This window comes from Zonotrichia leucophrys, chromosome 2 (assembly GCF_028769735.1).
Source record: "Zonotrichia leucophrys gambelii isolate GWCS_2022_RI chromosome 2, RI_Zleu_2.0, whole genome shotgun sequence".
Lineage (NCBI taxonomy): Eukaryota > Metazoa > Chordata > Aves > Passeriformes > Passerellidae > Zonotrichia > Zonotrichia leucophrys.
The window spans coordinates 148,845,371-148,864,585 of NC_088171.1; the positions used below are offsets into that span (position 1 = coordinate 148,845,371).

Consider the following 19,215-nt stretch of genomic DNA (forward strand, 5'->3'; position numbering starts at 1 on the left):
TCCCCTCAAGTGTAACATTGGATTCCTCTCTCATATCAAGCTCCCTTTTGCAAATATTTTTTTTCCTTTCAACTTGAATAGTTTTCAAGTATCATCTTCTCATTTGGTGAGATCATTCCAAAGAAGTGAAAACATCCTGCCCTGTGCTGATACAAAACATTCTGCTCAAAAAAAATGCTTTTTTTGGCGCACTACTGAGCCATAGGTAAGATTTTCACAGATGTATTAAAACCTGGATCCAGTTCCTAAGAGGTAAAAGACAGCCCTGAGCTCATCATCCACTATTTAAAGCTCAGATTTTTTTTTCCACCCTGTTCATCACTGTGGATTTATTAAGACTGAAGTTCACCGGACAATTCATCATCTTGTCCTCTCTAACTCCTCACATCAGCTCCCTCCTTCACAGTCCAGCACCAGGGACTGTCCCAGCCCTCTGCTCACCCCTCTTCCACCACAATCCCAAACAAAATTGAGCAGTTCAGGGCCCAGCCCACATTCCAGAGGGGCTTGAATGAGGACCTGAGCTCTACAAGTTATTAATCCCTTTCTTAGTTAATTAATTAACTTTCCATTCTCATCCCAGAGCAGTTTGGTTTCTCTATCAGCTTCTGGTGGGGAACTCCTTCCCATGTCAAGAATGACATTAATTACACCCTCCTCACCCAGAAGCTTGTTCATTCCTGACCAGAACTTCAATGTTCTGGAAATGGATAAGCTCACAAAAATGGATTTATGAGCTACATCTTCCCTGCATAAAGCCCTGTTTACTCCTTCCTAGTTCAGCACACTTAATCAATGCAGGTGTACACATAAAACTGAAATAAACATGTAAATAACCTTCTTTAGAAAGTGTCATCCTCTTTCCTCCATCTTATTATTTGACATATCAAATCTGGAATGTTTCCATGATGTCAAGATCTTTCATAGCCTGGAAGCACCATATATGATAGGGAGTAATTTGATAAGTGTTTATAGGGAGGTTTTAAACGCCTCCTGCACTAGGCAGAAATCAAGGTACTACACAATCCAGACTGAGAGTTCCTCTCCCACTGAGGGCCAGGAAATCAAACAATTCCCAGTGATCTTATTTCAAGAATTGTCAATTATACTTTAAAAATCCAAGACTAGAGCAGAATTCTTCATTGTTATGAAGAATTAGAAATAATGTGCATTTTTCACATGGCAAAGCATGGCAAAGCTCTCACTGGGAGAACCACTGGAAGAGTGGGCTGGAGTGGGCAGAAAAATAGCTTGAAGAAGAAAGATTACAGACTTAACATCCCCCCATTCCATGCCAAGATTAGACACTTTTATACGGCAAATCACAAATTCTATTCAAACTTAGCAGAATACTAGTTTGGGTTTTTTTTTTTTTTAAATTCAGGACCTATAAATCTTTCCATTATTTCAAAGAAGGCTTCACCTTTTTGCCTGTGATCCCAGTTATTATGGTGGCATTGGTGAGGGGGGAAGAAAACAGAATTTCCAAATCAGCATCTGGTGATACATTTGTAACTGCAAAATGAAAATGTCATAAAAGGTTGGCTTTATATACAACAGCATTACTTAACATCTTTTAGTGATCTTTTCAAATCACTGTTGTTTTAACTTTTGTTTCCAGTTAATGAAGGCAGAATTAAATGGATGTCAAGAGTAAGGAATAAATTCAAGCTGATGAAGCACTAATTTTAAATGAGTGTTCTCTTTGAAGGAAATACTCACAAACCAGCTATTTTAATTATACTTTTGATCATCTAAAACAAATTAATAGAAATTGGATATTTTCATTTCCAACTTCAGGAAATCCATGCTGCACCCTCGTGATTTTTTACAGAACATCACAGAGCAGGCAGGGAGCCAAATCTGGGCAACATCTGAGTGGAACTTTCATAAATCCTTTGGCCATTAAGGCAGACATAACTGGCAGCCACTCAAGACAATCTTCTTTCATCCCATTAACGCAGCCACCGTGTCACCACAGCCACAAAACACAGCCAAGTGCTCCTCAATACAGGGAGTACTGTGCTCTAAATTAATCTATTTATCTACAGATATTGATCAAACCAGGTGTGACCTGGAGCTGCACCTAAACCCAAAAACTCGGTCTCTTACTGGCAGCATAAACAAAAAAATTACCTGAAATGTGTTAGGGAGGTTTTCCACAAAAAATAAAGATGATGGTTAATTGGGAGATGGACTAAAATTATTCAGTTACCTTCATCATTTTGTCCTGCATTCTCTAAAGAGTCTAAGTGCACCCAGATGCTCTTCACTCCTTATGTCCAAATATCATAATAGATCAATTTATTAGGCAAATTAATTCCACTGAGTTTTTTCATCTTTTAGATGAACATACAAGGCACCAGGTGACAGTGAGAAGAAGTAGTATTGCACCAAACTGAATCAATGAAGGAGAACTGTGCAAATTCACATTTCTCACAATAACACGCTACTTAAAATAAGACATGAGTTAGAGCTCAAAGCCTTACCAAAAAGTGGCACTATGACATCTGTAACAGTAGGAAAAAACAAGGAAAAAAGGCTAAGGAAAAAAAAAAATTGTCCTCCAGAGAAGGGCAAAAAACCCCCAAAACAGATTAGGACAAATTTTGGAAAGACAGAAAGTCTTGGAGGATAAAAGAAAACAAGAGAAGAACCAGTTCCTACGGACACATGCCCATAACTGCTGGCTTTGGGAAGAAAAGGGAAGCTTACCAATGAGTAGGTAGATTTTCAAATCAAAGAATGGTGTAGATTGGGAGGTCCCTCTGGAAGTATCCAATCAAACCTGGAAGTTGGCCACGAAGCCCCAGGTTGGCAGCACAGCACCCGGCCAGTAAATTATTCTTTGCATTGCTGCTCCCATGCAGGCACAGAGCTCAGGGCAGCTCCCCCTGCCTGCCCAGCCTTGGGCACTGCTGCATCCCACAGAATTCTGCAATAACCTCTGCAACAAGAAAGAATTCTGAATAACCTCTGCAGCAACAGTCTCTGCAGCCTGCCTTGAATTCACACTGCAAGGCAAGTCTGACAGAAATTTGGGCTGTGCCAGCTGCGCTGCAGCTGCAAAATTCACTCCCCCGTTTGTCTGAGCTCCTGTGGAGGGCATCTCTTTTCTGCCATTGTTTCACTCAGGATCCCCAAGTTTCTAACATGGATTTTATGAGGAGAGACAGCCAACAGAATAGCTCAGGTGTGCTGACCACAGGGCAGGTTTGAGACAAATCAGAAAATTTGATTAAGTATCCATCCCACAGAAGTACAGACAAACATGGAAAGAAAAAACAATGTTGATTAATACAACTTTCCTTTCTCCTTCAGTGTTCAGAAAACCTACTGGAAAAAGGACAAACCCCAAGGTTCCATGGAATCTTTTCTTCCTGGGAATATTGGGGGTTTTTTGCAGGAAAATTAATTCACAGTGAAAGGTTGATAATGCTCACCTTCATCCCCCACGTTTTTCCATCACTCATCAATATTGAAACATGATTTTCTAAAACTACAGTCTGAATTTACTGGTTTGAATATGTGTGAATTAAGGGCAAGCACAATTCATTTCAACTCTGACTTCCTTCATGAAAAGGTATTTCTTCCTGTTTAACTTGTTGTTCCATTGTTATCTAACAAAAGAAACAATTATAATTTTTCTTACATTCTTACCTTTTTTTTCCCACATTCCTTGCACAAAGCTGAAAACCCAATTAAAAAGTATTAGCACTTCAGTCCATTTTTTAACATGCCTGCACTTTGTCAAATGCTTCCACAACTGTGCCTAGCACCCAAAAATTTCAATACATTGAAATTTCAATATATTGAAATAATATTTTTCAAATATTGAGGAAATTAAGGAAGGAAAAAGTCTGGCTTCTTCTATGAGAAAAAAAAAAGTTTGTTTTTTTTTTAAATAATTTCTAAATCTGACTCCTGAAATCAATTACTCTGCCTTTTTTTCAAGAGACAGCTTTTGAACCCTGCAAGTCCTACAACCTGTAATCTACTTAGGATTCAAGGGGAAAATGAAGATGACTGGTCTGGATTTTGAGTGATTTATAGCTCATTTAAAACTGGAGCAGCAAACTCGTGCTACATCTGTGGGATATTTTGTATAAGGGCCAAACTACCCAGCCACATTTATGTTGTGCCCTATTAAACTTAATAAATCCTGTCAGAGACAAAATTGGCCTGTGCTCACCAAGCTCCTGTTTCCCCAGCTGCATACACAAAATATTATAAATAGTGCAAATTGGGTCTTCTGAGGCCAAGGCAATGTTCAGAGAGGTCAGAAAAAGTGCCATGCAGGCTAGATGCAGTGAGTTAGTCACCTCTGATTTAGGAAAAGGCAACTGAAGAAGTGGGAAAAGAAAAAGAATCTTAGGGAAAGTGATGTAATACAAAAGAGGTGCCTACCCAGGGCAGTACCACAGGATTGATATAATCCATACGTTGAGTTTTGGGGAAGGGAGGGAAGGGAAGAGGAGAAATAACCCCTCTTTCCTCAATTCTTAACAGAAACAAATGCTAAATTCAAATGCAAATCACAGGAAATAGATTGCCTGCACTTTCCCTATGGAAATACATCCTAACTGTTCAGAAGAAGTGGCACTGGGGACAGCACAGGGAGAGGAACAGGAACACACTGCTGTAAAAGGTACCAGAGCATTTGTTTTCATCATCATTACAGGGACAGAACACGGGAAAAGGTCTTCCAGTTGGGAAGTGTGGCAACTGCAGGCAGATCTCTGGCAATTCCAGGGAGGACACCTCAGAACCAGCCTTTGTGAAGGTCTTTGCCTCCACTTGTCCATGGGGGAGATGGTCTGATGATGCCTGAAGCCTTGAAATCTCTTCATTTCCAGATGCATTCATACACAGCTCAAAGTTCATTTTTTATTCCCATGTTCACTTCCCTTAACCTTTCCAGGAGAGCCTTCCCCTGTTCCCACCTCATACAAAGCATTAAATTGCCTTTAAATTTTACTGCACCTGTCAAACTAAAGCCAAAGGCTTTTATTTTCACTGCTCACCTGAGTCTTCTCCCATTTGATCTCCTCTTTGTCCTGTGCGTGTGACCAGAGCTGAATATCAAAATTCCCTCCTATCATTCCTTCTTTCTGTTGGCCTCTCCTGTCCTCAGATCACATCTGGGTTTTTTAGGATCCCTGTGATCAGCCCCCAGCTGGGGTGGGATATTTCACCCCTTACAAAGGAACTAGGACCAGGCAGGGACAAGCTTGGAAGGGACCTCAGAAGACCATCTGGATTTCATGGGATGCAAATGGATTCCTTGAGTGCTTCAGCTACAAAGCAGTCCAGAACTGAAATGTCTCTTTATTACTTCTTCTCTTGCTCTTTCCTTTTTTTTTTTTAATTATTGTTTGTTATTTTGAAGTTCTATAGTTTTTGCAGAATCCTCCTCTAGCATCTCCAGTTTTTGCAAAGTGCTTGGAAATAAATATGAACATCATAACTGGTTATTACTATGACTAGTGATAGTTATATCACCCTTTCCTACCCAAACAATTCCTTTAATTTTTTTTTGTTTGAAAATAATTATTCACTCAAAATTATGTACAATGTTTAAAGATTGATTTGGCTATTAGTAGAAAAAGGCAAGCCTTAAAAAAACTAAAAGTGTATTTAACAACTGTCAAATAAGAGACAAAATAAAAACTACTGCCTTGAAAACAAAGGGTGATTTTCATGTTTAAGTTAATAGAATTTGACTTGAAAGTATCTCAGAAATATCCAGCTGGCCATGAAGACCAAGGGCAACTACTGTGAAATTTTATTTTCTCTTGACAGCAGGCAAAGCCTTAATCATAGCAGCTCTGTCTTTAAAACATAAACTGTAACAGCAATGTATGGAAAAAATCATTAATCTCCCATACAGACAACATGCCCTGCCATAAGCAGACACACAAATTAAACACTGACTTGGCAGCTCTGAGAAATAACAATCATCATTTACTTACATATGGGCAATAAATTTATTGGGGGAACTTTTGGTTCAAAATGGGGCAGAATTTTTAGTTCTTGTTCCCTTTGAAAGAGGACTTATCTCAAAGTGTTTTCAAAATGTGCATTGTTAACTAATACTGCAGAAATTGCAGTGTACCACTGCACAGACTTCACAGCTCGATTAATAAAGGCATTTACATCAAATAATTAAGCAGCAGAAATGGCACTCATAATTAGCATGCACACAAAGGACTTTGAAAAATTCTTTCATTTCCATGGGTTAAAAACCCACCAGACTATGGGATAAAAGGTATAGAAGTGAAAATAATAATTTGTTTCTTTAATTATTCTTGTCTCATTAGAATGTAACAGAAAAAAACCCAGTGAAGTCAATACACACAAAAGTAAACTTAGCAAAACTGAGCATTATACCTATAATTCTGCTGACTTTAAAAAAAAGAACAAAACTAACTGTAGAGTATATGTGTAAGCAAACACACTCCTTTAACTCTGTCACCCTGCTAAAAAGCAGGGTAAAACTGCTGACCCAGAAAGGAAACCTGAACTTGAGTGTTGACTTTGCTACTGCAGGATTGCTTCAGCTTATTTTTAATTAGGCAACCTCCAATTAAAAAAAATGAAAAGGCCAAAATTCCATCATGTTCTTTCACATCAGCATCCCCAGGGTCACCAGCACTTGTCAGAACTTGTAAATTTTGCACAAAAGCCTCTCTGATTTGAACTACCAACAGAATTATTTCCTCATTTACCATGACCTGTCCTGTTCGTTCTTCATCTCTCAGCTCCTCACACCAGACCTACCCTGGGCATCCCAAGCTTGAATCCCCATGGTCCTCACACCAAGGCCAGAACAGGCTGAAAAATGCAATGTGTGAATGTGCAGAGCCCAGCTGTGCAGTGTCACACATGGGGAAGGCTTCAGCAGCCCAGCTGGGCTGTCCCACAAGGACAGAGGAGAGAACTGATCTGCCCAGACCCTCCCCAGCATCCATCTCCCCCCAGTGCACAGAACGGGGATGGGGAGGCAAGGCAGGGTGTGTGGCACAAAATGAGATATCCTGGGGCACACAACCAGATTACATCTATTACCATAAATTATGAAGTGATTTAGGCATAAATGAGGGCCGTCATGAAATTTAATTTGAATGGTTTGATAATCAATTCAGGAACACAATAATTACTGTACCTAGGGTTTTTCAATAAATTCAGATCACTGCTAGTGGCAACACTTTTTTTATTCACAGACATTAATACAATTCCCTCCAAGAGCTGTCTGCTATATTTTTCCATGTCAGAACAACCTGTTGATTACCTCTTTGCTGGGATAAACAAGCTCAGATTTTCCACTGATTATGTTCAAAACACTTGCACTTTGCTCACTGCAAAGCTCCTTTAACAGTGCAGCTGACTGCTGCAAGAAACAGCTTTTATTCTTCAACAAACTGGAGACTCAGTTAATCCTGCACAAATCTCTAGAGGCTGAGCTTTCCAATAGCAGACATGAAAGAATTTGCTTCCCTCATCATCATCACATGTCATATGTTCAACTGGAGAGGTGAACAAAACATGTTGATACCATTGGGTGATATTTGAAATTAGCTGAAGACATTGCCAACACCTCAACACCACTCACTGCAGCCAGAACTTCCACAGAATAATTTGGCTGACATCTTTTCATCAGGACACCAGATCTCCAGTGCATTTCCCTGTGGATATTGAAGTTTTAAAAAATTCCTGCAGGTGTAAAGCAGAAAAAATTAATTTGAAGCCTTTGCAATGAAGCCTAAAATTATTTTCAGGAGTTCAACAAACGATCATCCAAAACTCTTGCTTCTCTGTTTTCTTCAACCAACCTCACAGGAGAGGGAAGAAAAATCTCCTGTCTTTTCCTTCTCTACTCCAAAGAAATCTTGGTTTTCTTCTCTCTCCATCATAATCTTGTGGGGAAAAAAGACCTCAGACTAAAACATGTCACTAATTGTCCCACAATGGGATAGGAAGGAACATTTCAAGTCATGTGGAAAGCAGAGATGGGAATATCAAGTCTCTAATTAACATCTTGGGATACAGGGGTAAAAAAAGGCTGATCCTTTCATTTGTTTGTCTGCAAAACAAGCAATGATGAAAGACAGAAAGATGAGTGAACAAAATAATCACTGAGCCCAAATTATCATTTCTGACTATAAAATGACAGGGAGTAAAATGTTTCTCTATCCTAAAATAGAGGGAGAAGAGTGTCACTTCTCAGAAACACTGCTTATATATGTCTCCAAGAACAGTTACAATGCACACAGTAAATAATCCCAATTATTGGCTTAAAAAGTACAGCAAATTGTAAGTTTAAGCATTTCTGAAAGCTAAAATGATAATTTTCACTAGTCAGCAAAATAACCTTACTGTAGAAAAAGGCATCTATTTTCCAGAGATTCTTTTAATGGCCTAAAGGATGTCTCTTTTCCTAACTAGTATAATACCAGTTTTTCCTGACATATGCAGTGTTATTGTAGCAGCTATTATTGCCCTGTCTCTAAGTTAATTGAAGCAAACTGCCTTTCAGACCTTAAAATAAAAATATTGTGCAGCATTCTACACATTTGATCCATTTCACATGAATACAAATAAGACCGAGAACAGGACAGGGTTGGAATGCACCAAATAATGTGGACACTACAAAATGAATCCCAGGGACTGCCCTTGATGGGCTCAGAAAGGTTTGGCAGTGCCAGCACTGATCTGCTGGCAATCCCAAACTTTCTTTGGCATTTCTCTTTTGATCTCCTCACCCTTCCCATTGCCAGCACCATGGTCAATTGTACAGCTTCATTATAAATCACATTATATTACAGAGAGTGCTCCAATAAGTGCAGCACCCATCAGGATTCCTCATTTTCCATGGGAGCAATGAAAGAATCCCCTACAAATTCCCTCTCGGGAGGGAAAAACTTACATTCTACAGTGACAACTCTGTAATGTAGAGAAGAGAAGCAACATATCAAAATTCCCAAGTTATTTTACTTTCTAAGCATCCAAAGTGGGAAGCAAAAGAGGCCAGAGTAAGCAGGATGCAGCATTATCCTTCTTTGTGGGTCTGGAGGCAGAGAATATGAAAACACTCAGAGTCCCCAGCAATAACAAAAGGGACAAAGAAAACAATTTCCTGCTACCTCCACTCTGTCAGGATGGGAGATTTCAAAGTGAGGGTGACGAATGGAGGCAGAGTAAATTACAAAAGGAAGAGAAAGTGACCAAAGCTGGCAAAAAGTCACTATTTAAATAAAGGTAGAATGAGGCAAACATTAAGAATGAGGGCAGCATCAGAAAAGGTACAGGGGAAATGAAGGAAATAATGAACTTGATTGAAAAGCCCTCCCTTGAAATATTAATCAGGTAATAATAACAATCAATATCCAAAGAAAAAAATCCTAAAAGGAGACTCCAAAAGAACAGGGATGTGTTGAAAATCTTTGTATACCTGGGTTGAAAACCTTGGTTCAAAAGCAGATTCCAGGGAATGCCTGCCCTGTATTAAAATGCAAAGATCTGGAGCCATTGCTTAAAAAGGGAAAAGATTTCTCCTTCCTTTATTTATTTTTTCTCTTTTTTCCCCTTCAAAGAGCAACAAAAGCCTTTTTCTAAGAGCAGGAAGCTTATTGTAAAGCCCAGTGTATGTTTCACATGCTTTTCTGTAGTAGATCTATTGGAATAAAAATTAAAGCTCATGGCAACATAGAAGCATATACACAGTTTTACAATGAAAAGCACTTACCTTCAAGAAATAGATAATAAATGAGTTTAGAAACAATGAAAAACTGTGCAATTTCTAACCAACAAGAAAAACAAATTTTGCAATAAGAAGAAAAATAACTGTAAATGTTTAAATACCTGCAACACATATACAATCTCCTTTGATAAATGACTGTTTCAAAAGACTTAGTGAAAGGGTTTATACCCATCACAATGTAATGATTTAGAGATATTTAAATTTAAATCCATAGGAAAATAAAATTCAATCAGAGAGATGAAAGAAATTTTATAACCTGATTTGCAGCTTAATTTCTATCTGTTACTATTGTCCCAAAAACTAGGAATGAAAATTTTCCAGGGGTTTCAAAACTACAAAAACAATGCAAAAAACCAAGAGGCATAAAAATAAAATTATAGAACAATATAGATGGGAAGAAGAATACTTTGGTGAATGTTTGCAGCACTCACATTCTCTGATAAAATCCCTTCACCCAGGATTTCTCTCCTGGGAAGCTGAGAAGCCTCAGAGAAAAAGAAAACAATTCTTATCTCATTTGCTTCTCCTGTGTTTTGCTCATGTGGAATGTGTTTGGAGAGTGTTTATTAACAATAAATTTGTTTCATTGGTTTCTGGTGTGAGTTTTTTTGACTCTTTGGCAAATCAGAGCGAAGCTGTGTCAGGACTCTGGAAAGAGTCATGAGTTTTTATTATCTTTTTAGCATTGAGTATCTTCTCTTATTCTTTAGTATATTATAGTATATTTTAGTATTCTTTAATATAATATAGTATCATAAAGTAAATAGTATCATAAAGTAATAAATTAGCCTTCTGAGAACATGGAGTCAGATTCATAATTCCTGCCTTTGTTGGGACATTACCAGCAAATACAATAACTGTTTAGACTGCTTTTTAAAAAAGAAAAAAGGCAATTCTTTCCAAATAAAAGGCAGAAGCACTGTAGGTTACTGGTGGTTTTGTCCATTGCTTGGTAAAGTAAAATTCAACCTGAGTTTGAGTCAACACATTTCCACTTGGTTGTGCTTTGGGAGTCATCAAGGCAAAAAGAATTCCAAATGTGCTGCTATTTTACCTATTCTGTAATTCTTTTTGACAGCTGCATTCCTTGCAATTAACATGGTTTGACTTTGAACTTAATATTCAGCCAGGGATTTGCAGACATCAAAACATCTCTCTTTAACCAAGTTTTTAAACTCTCCCAGAGAGGAGAGCAGTGCAGGGAGCCCAAAAGCAAGATTCCCTTTTTCACATTATCACCTTTCCAGGATGAAATTGGAATTCAGATGCAATGATCACCTGAAGGAGATTAAGCAGGCTGTCCTGGGCTACAGCCAGCAGCAGGAACCTGAGGCAGGTGTGTAATGGCAAATAATGGTTAATAATGAGCTGTACGCCACTCTAGTAGGGTTGCAAGAATCAATACCCACAACAGCTTGCTTGATTTGAAATATATTTTCCCACAGAGATTGGAATTGCTTTTTCTTCAATTCTATTTTTCTTTCCTGGAGTTTTCTTTGTAGGAAAAGTAAGGAAATGGCTGGGGAACCACATAAAGAAAATTTAAAACTGGGAAAGGATAACAAACTACTGAGTTCAGGTTTTAACACCAGGATTACATTCAGAGCACATGGAAATTACATTCAAACACTCTACAAAAGTTAAATGAGCTGTACACCTCAGTACCAACTGCTTTGTATTTCATTATTTCCAGGATCACTACATGCAGAGCCCAAATAAATTTACATGAGATATTGCTTAAACTTAGTGATGCACCCCCAAGAAATAAAACTTTCCTATTCTTTGACATGTGTACAATGCTTAAGAAGAACAACAGGCACCTAAATGCCATCAATTGTGTACAGAAAAGCACCAGGGCTAACCCTGGGCCCTTTGGCAGAGGCAGCACTCACCGCTGGCACTCCCCGGCGTGCAGAATTAAATCCTCGTTGTTCCTGGCACTGATGGTCAGCTCATGCTCTGTGGAATTGAAGACATCAAGAAGGAGGTGGCACTGCCTGGTGCTGTTCAGATGGAGGGAAAAAACCACCATTTCAGTGATGATATTATTGTAGGTTTATCAAAATGAGTATTCATATACGGATATAAATATATATACAAAGAATACATTCATTCGCATAGAGGTATTATCTCCTCCTCCAGTTGTAAGAATATCCCTACAAAAACAACCTTTTTAAAAATACTTTTTTTTTTTAATAGAATTAAGCAGATGCACCCTAAAGAGCAGCAATCCTATGACAATTCTATCCTGCACAATATCAAGCCCCACAGCATTTGTTCATCTCTCTACATTCTCACTTTGCAACTTTCACATTCAGTTCTGTGGAGAAAGCCACAGACATTTTTCAGTTCCTTAAGCCTTCACATAAAAAGAAAAAAAAGAGTTGCATTATTTTAAACTACCTTGACATTACCTCTTTAAGACATAAAAGTACAAGCAAAAATTTAAATTGGTTTAAATTCATTATAAAGGAGAAATTCCATTTCCATGGCTTGCCTACAGACCAAAACAAGCTGGCAATTGGAGTATTTAACTTTGAGAGGAATTTCTCTGAGAAGGAGAACTCTCTCCCCTCTGTAAGACTGGGAAACAGAGTTACTTCTCACAGAAAAACTTAACATTTGTTGGCTACTATCCATTGTTTCTAAACTCATATTCAAATCCAAATTTCCCTAGATGCATTTGATAGAAATACACCAACTTCATTTCTGGTAACCTCAGAAAATAAAAGTGACAAAGTTGCAGAATACAAACCTTATTGCAGAAGTTAATTCCAATACACCTTTTCATCATAATTAACATTTTTATAATATTCACCATTCTTATTATGTAATACTAATAAAAATAATTTACTACTCATTTACTACTTAATACAATTAAGTGTTAATATTTTAAATTATTTTATTCCAAGTAAGATTCTGGATTTTTTTTTTTTTCTAATTTACAACCTTTTCTTCCTTGTGAGAATAAGCAGAAATAGCAGCATTGATGATAAAAATATAATACACATGAAAATTTATTGGAACCAGGTACCAAAATGCCAAATCCTATCAGACAGCTGCAATAACACTTTACCAACGTATCTAAAATTCCAAACTTTCCAAGAGGCTACTGAACAAACTAGAAATATCCCCAAAAGGGAAGAAAGGAATACTGGTGAGTTGTCAGAGTCATCCTTCAATGTGCATGATCAAGCTACAGCCATGTGTCTGGGGCAACCAAAAATGTTTATATTTATTGTTTATATTTATTGTTGCACAATAGTTTACAACTGAACTGAAATGCTATTCCAAAGGCAATTAAACTCAGAGGTACAAGAGTTTAAGAACTGTTCTACTCCAAAATAGGTTCTCTGGTCCATAATACAACTCTGTTCTGAAAATCAAAGAAGTCCCTTGCAGAGCACACAGAGGAGGAAATGTTTTGCCAACCCCTGGGTTGGGAAAACTCCCAGGACAAGCCCAGGAGGAGGAGGTTGAGCTCAGCAAGTGAAAATAATGTCACTTATGTCACTTGCAGCCAGGCACGGCTGGGGTCAGGACCAAATCTCTTAGCAAAAAAAAAAAAAAAAAAAAAAAAGAAGAAAAAGTGGGGGTGGAGCTTCTTTAATATATATTTTAAGAGATTTCTCTCTCTTTGTAAAACCCCAATGACTGCTGAGTATAGAGGGGGATGCAGGGAGGCAGCTGAGTGCCTGAAGCAAACTTGTCAAAACTCAAGAATTTAGAAGAGATAAGGAGATGTGGCTCTTGTTAGAAACTTCCTTCCTCAGAACTCACAAGAAAGAAATAACTGGGAGGGCAGTGCTTGAGTCAGTTACCAGGAAGGAATGGAAAAGAAAAGGGGGAAGAGCTTTTATCAGCTTCTGCCTCATCTTTGGCAGAGTGGGACAAGACCTGTGAAGTCTCAGACACCTCTGCCTCTCCAGCAGATACAAGGTGATGGTCTGGAAGAGCAACTTCCAGTGCAGATTAGTTTTAAAAACTTCATGTGGAAGGAATTTGTTATTTCTGCCACAGCAAACCCAAACAAAAAACATTCAAGCCTCCTGCAGAGCCAAAGTTTTGCAAATAAAACAATTCATGCCACAAAGGACCTACACAAGCAGCTGCCCCTCAGGACTAAACAACATTGATTTTAAAAAATCCCAAATATGAATTCTTGAAAATTATTCATCACCACAACACTTATTTCCTCCTCTTCCAACACTACACAAAATAAACATATAGGAAAAATAACTATTTTCTTGCAATTTTAAGTTAATTCACAAGGAAATCTTTAGGTAAAAATATATATAAACATAAAATTTGAAGTTACAGAATTATTACAGTACCTTGAAATCTTAGAAGAATAAGATATTAATGTGAAAGAATTGAAAGTAACATTAAGACTGTAGGAAAAGGTAGCATAAGCTCTTCAGAATAACTACAAGACAGTATCAAATAGACTATTACAGCAATGAAAAGCAAACACAATTAAAGGTTTTGTTTTATTTTTTTTTAATTAAAACAGGAAGTTTCAAACAGAAGCTCCATCCAAGTAAGGAAATCAAGAAAGCATCAGCTCTGGAAAATCAGATGTAATACCAAAAAAAAGTTTAAAAAAAAGGATAAGAATCAACTCTGAAGTTGTTAAAGAACAATTTGCTGAAGATCTGAAAACCAGCAGGAAGGTTTGTTTTTTTTTTTCTTTAACATTCTGCAATTAGTACGACTGTGTAGAACTCATGATGCTGAGTTAGGAAAGTTCCAGAAAAACACAGAAGTAATAAGAAAGCCAAAAATAAATATCAATTTTCCCTCCAGCAGAACATACAGAAGGCCATCCTGTGCAAGACAGGAACTAAAGAACTTATTTCAGTGTCAGTAAAGGAGATTTGAGAGGCAAATCATATTCATGCAAGTTTGATAAAGGAACTCCAGTAAGATTTTGCTGAACTCCTGTATTTAAGTGCAGTCAGAAATGTGTTGCTTAAACCAAGTTCTTTACCAGAAAATTCCTAACATCAAATTGTTTTAAGGATTTGAAGGCAATTGACCAAATCTTAGACCACTTGTGATGACCTCAACACTACGTAAATCAGGTTTTTTTAAAAATCTGCCAGCTTACAAAAAACCCTTAAACCATTCAAAATAATAAATGGATCTAAAATTGATTACATTATATACCATAATGCCCCACTGACATGTTTGGCAGAGAAACTCCAGTCACAAGCCACAGATTTCTGGAACTGGGAAAGACTGGCCTATAGACACACAATTTATTCTCCTTTTCCCAAAAGATCCACCACCATGTAAGAGTTTACACTAAATATTTATTTGGTTGAGGAGGGTGGATTTTGAGTCCTCTAAGTTTAGTTAGGTAGGTGTTAGCTACCATTCATCTCAGAGAAAGCAGAGAACACTATCCCCCACATTTCCCACATTCTGAAGGTTCACCAGAGGCTTCCCAGTCTTTTTTAGGGGTCATTATTTGTTACCAGCTCCCTCTGAAGGTTTGGGATGAACACATGCAGAATAAATCAGTTTCTGTTAGGTGGGGTGGGTTGGTGGTTTAGGATGGTGTCAGACACACAACATGAAACCATCACCAGCACTGCTGGACCAGGAACAGACGCCAGGATACAGAACAAAAGTTCATGAGAGGGTTTGACTCTTCTTCCCATCTAATGGGAAGGAAGTCTGGTCCAAAAACTCAGCCTACCAAAAAATCACAGCACTCAAACATTTTTTCCATTTTGATAATCTTCCTGATTTGTTCATGATGCTTGATTTTGAAAAATCTTCCATAAATATCATGTTCAAGATTTCCTTTCACAAGTGACACAAAACTAAAGAAGGTTCTAGAGGTAAAACACTAGAATTAGAAGGAAATATTTTCATCAGATAGATTTATCATCTGAACATCTCAGAATTACAAATTTAAGTCAATGCTGATATCAAAAAACAATTAAGAAATCTTTTTTTAAATTGAAAATTGAGTTAGTTCAACAATGTCTCAGAGATTTAGTGTATAAATGGATTCCTGTTATCATCTACTGTAGAATTGAGAACACAGCACAAGCAAAAGTTAGCAGCACAATGAATCATGCTGTATTTTTAAAATCTTACAATGCCAGTTATGGTTCCAAAAACAGTCACAAAACTGGGGCCATGGGAACTTTAGGCAAGTGACAATGACACTGTGATCTAAAAATCTCTTTCAGGAGGATTGTGATTACTTGAAATGACAGCTGAGGATATTCTTCAGTAACACTGAACACAGAATTAAACCCCAAATGCAGCTGCAATGATGGCTCACTTCAGTGAACAATCTCTGCAGTTCTGTCTCCAGCTCAGTTTAAAAGTCACTTTAAACAAGAAATTCTCAGGAGGGCTGGCAAGTTTTCTGCATCCTGACTCATCTCCCTTTCCCATCAACTGAAATCATAGAGTATTTTCAGATCCACTTTTTTAAATTTCTTTTCTTCTCTTTTCTTTGAGCAGCCATTGCTGCACAGAAAGGGACAGAAAGGGAAGAGAAGTTTTGGCTCTGGTGACAATGGTGTGACAGATGACAACCCTGTTCTCCAGAATCCACTGACCAACACAAAGAGCAGCACAGCACAACAATGATCTACACCACCTTTGTTGATGCTCTTGTGTCTTCAGTAGGGCCTCTTTAATTTAATTTTTAATAAATTATGTAACTTCAGATGATTAAGTCAGTTTCTCCACCTTACTGGCAAAAGGGCTTTCCACAAATTCCAAGAAGAGTCCTCATCTGACTTCTCCCAGTTGTAAACCTTTTCACTTATGCTAAATATTCCCAGCACATCTATAAATATTTGCAGATTTATGTTCTGACATATCCATGTGTCAAACCATACATATTTAACATCTGGATCCCAAAAATCAATTCTCTTAATCTGCAAGCTGCTTTCTGCTGCTCTTTCATGAACCCACTGCAATGTTACAGCATTAGCAGAAGTTAAATACCTCTGATTACCAAGATAATTTAACTATTGGGTGTAACCTCCCACATGTCATGAGTTACCACTCAGTAGAATCTATATTGAGCTCAATAGTGTATAAATAAGGAATATATTTTAGAATGACATCCACTCCTGAGAACGTTAATATAAATCCATTGCCTGACAGATTTTCCTAATGATTTGTCAGTTTAATTGCAGCAAATGAGAGCTTTATTTGCTTTATTTAGTTGAATTTGCATGGTTCCCAATTTGACTGACTTTCATTATTAATATTTTTCATTAACAAAACAGTGAATTTAATACTAATTATTTTCTCCATGTAAAAACATCAGATCAATTTAAACAGGTCATATCTCAAATCCTCCTCCAAACAAACATCTTGCTCTTCAAGCAACCAAACAAGAGATGTTTTCCTCCACCTTTCAAAGCTCTATGACATACTGAGCACCAAAATATTAAGAAAGAGAAGACTATAAGGAGCTGCCTATCAGTAGGTGACTGATTCTCATTCTGAATGTAGCAAATGTGAACAATCAATTCAAAAATCTGGCTATATAAAACCAACAAGGGTTTCAGAAACTACCACATAACTTTTCATCATATAACAAAAAAGTCTGTTAGAGCACAGCTGAAGAAACAATGCTGTTTACTCTTTCCCTTGTATAATTTGTAAATATACAACAATCAGGATTTCTGATCCAAACTTTAGATGTTGCAATTTATTGTAGTGAAACTATGAGCAACCTTGGAAACTGGAGTGGAAATTCTAAAAATATGTCTGATTTTATTAAACCTCAAAGTTCTACCCACCCAACTGAGGACCTCCTGAGAACCCTCACCAAAGCCAAGACTTCTCTTGGCTCTCAATGGCTCTCAAGAAGAAGACTTCTCTTCTCCTCAATGAAACCAAAAAACAGCATCCTAACTTTAAATACAGAACATGAGAAGTCTCAGACTACGGAGCACTGCAGACTGTGCTGTGAGCTGATGTCTTCTGGACAAAACCAAATCATTTGATCCAAGGATGTACACTAATGATACAAAGGACAGTTACCCTGAATCTACAGTTAGGTGAACTGGCACTTTGAATTAACAGTGTCAGACCTGATTTAAACCCAGAAATAGAGTCTAAGGCTCAGCACTTGCCAGAAGATATCTGCAGCTGATGTCTCTTCTCAGCATTAAGATAGAAAGGAAAGTATTCTGGCAGCTTTAAGATAGAAAGGAAAGAATTCTGCCCCACAAAAAAAATTAAAGACTAAAAATCTTATCATCTTGAATTTGTAGAATTTCCAGGTAAGAATATTATTATATATCTGGATTCCCAGCTTAAAAGTGAAGGCACCATCCCTGAGGATTGACTTCATCTACAAACTCAGACTGTCTCACCACACATGTAGAAAACATGATCAACATTTTCTGGCCTTTGTAGCCTCTTATTTAAGACACTTTTGTACTGATGGAACAGTGGCAAGGGACACAAGGGGACCACCAGCAGGTCCCTCACAGTGGGCAGAGCACATTACTGAATTCTTGTCAGACCTGCAGTATTATTTCTGGCATATTTTCATGCTCTTTTATAAAGGCAATAAGGAAAGACATTCAGTGCCCATAAAAACTGGCAGAAAACACACCTGAGAGAAACAACAGGTATAAAGAAGATTTTTCAAGACAACCCATATAAGTTGCAACAGCAGACTTGCTTAGAGCTAACAGGATATCAAAATGAGGAGAAGAATCACCCAAAACTATCAACAGAATGTTTCCTTACACTGAACCATCTGCAATCCATCTCCAGTGGCAGCTTAGGGTCAGATCATGGGATCCCCAGTGGCAGCCTGGAACCTGCTGGGAACTGCTCTGCCTGGAGGCCTGGGAGCACAGCAGGGTTTGGGGCTGAGCCCTGGTAAGGAATCAATTAACGTGGTAAGGCAATTACAGGAGATAATTAATACAATTTTACTATATAGATGTATCTGCATTTTACAGTAAATAAGTGGTTCAACAAGTAGATCCCTGAAGCCCTTCAAGATTTCATTGAGCTGCAGGACAGAGTGGGAGAACTTTCAACAGTAATTCCTTATCCCTTACACCCCATTCCAGGGCACTCCTGATGATGCTCCTGGGAAAGTCACCTCTCTGCTCACACCAGCAAGCAGAGCCAAGGAACACAGGGAACATCCTCAGAGGGAATATCTCCCAGCACAAGGCTGCTCTGCCAGCCCCTCTGGGTGCAGGCAGCTGAGGGAGCACAGGGTGACACCCAGAGAAGGACCTGGGAGCAGATCAGGGGCTCCTCAGGGATGTTCTGTCAGTTCTTCACTGATACAACATCCTCTGTACCAACAGCAGGGCTGAGATCTGAATCAGAATTGGGTGTGGGCAGAGCAGAGATCTAACCCAGAATTGGGTGTTGGAAGAGCACAGATCTGAACCAGAATTGGGTGTGGGTAGAGCAGAGATTCCAATCAGAATTAGGTG

General features: G+C 38.1%; 1 protein-coding gene across 5 annotated transcripts in view; it reads right to left on the reverse strand.

Moving 5' to 3' along the window:
* The window catches only part of TRAPPC9 (trafficking protein particle complex subunit 9), a 453,504-nt gene that overhangs the window by 279,752 nt on the left and 154,537 nt on the right, over positions 1 to 19,215 (reverse strand). For all 5 annotated transcript variants that reach the window (XM_064706725.1, XM_064706726.1, XM_064706729.1 and 2 more), the window contains one exon: positions 11,653 to 11,763. In XM_064706725.1, the coding sequence (XP_064562795.1) occupies positions 11,653 to 11,763 (111 nt within the window). The remainder of the gene's footprint in view (positions 1 to 11,652; positions 11,764 to 19,215) is intronic.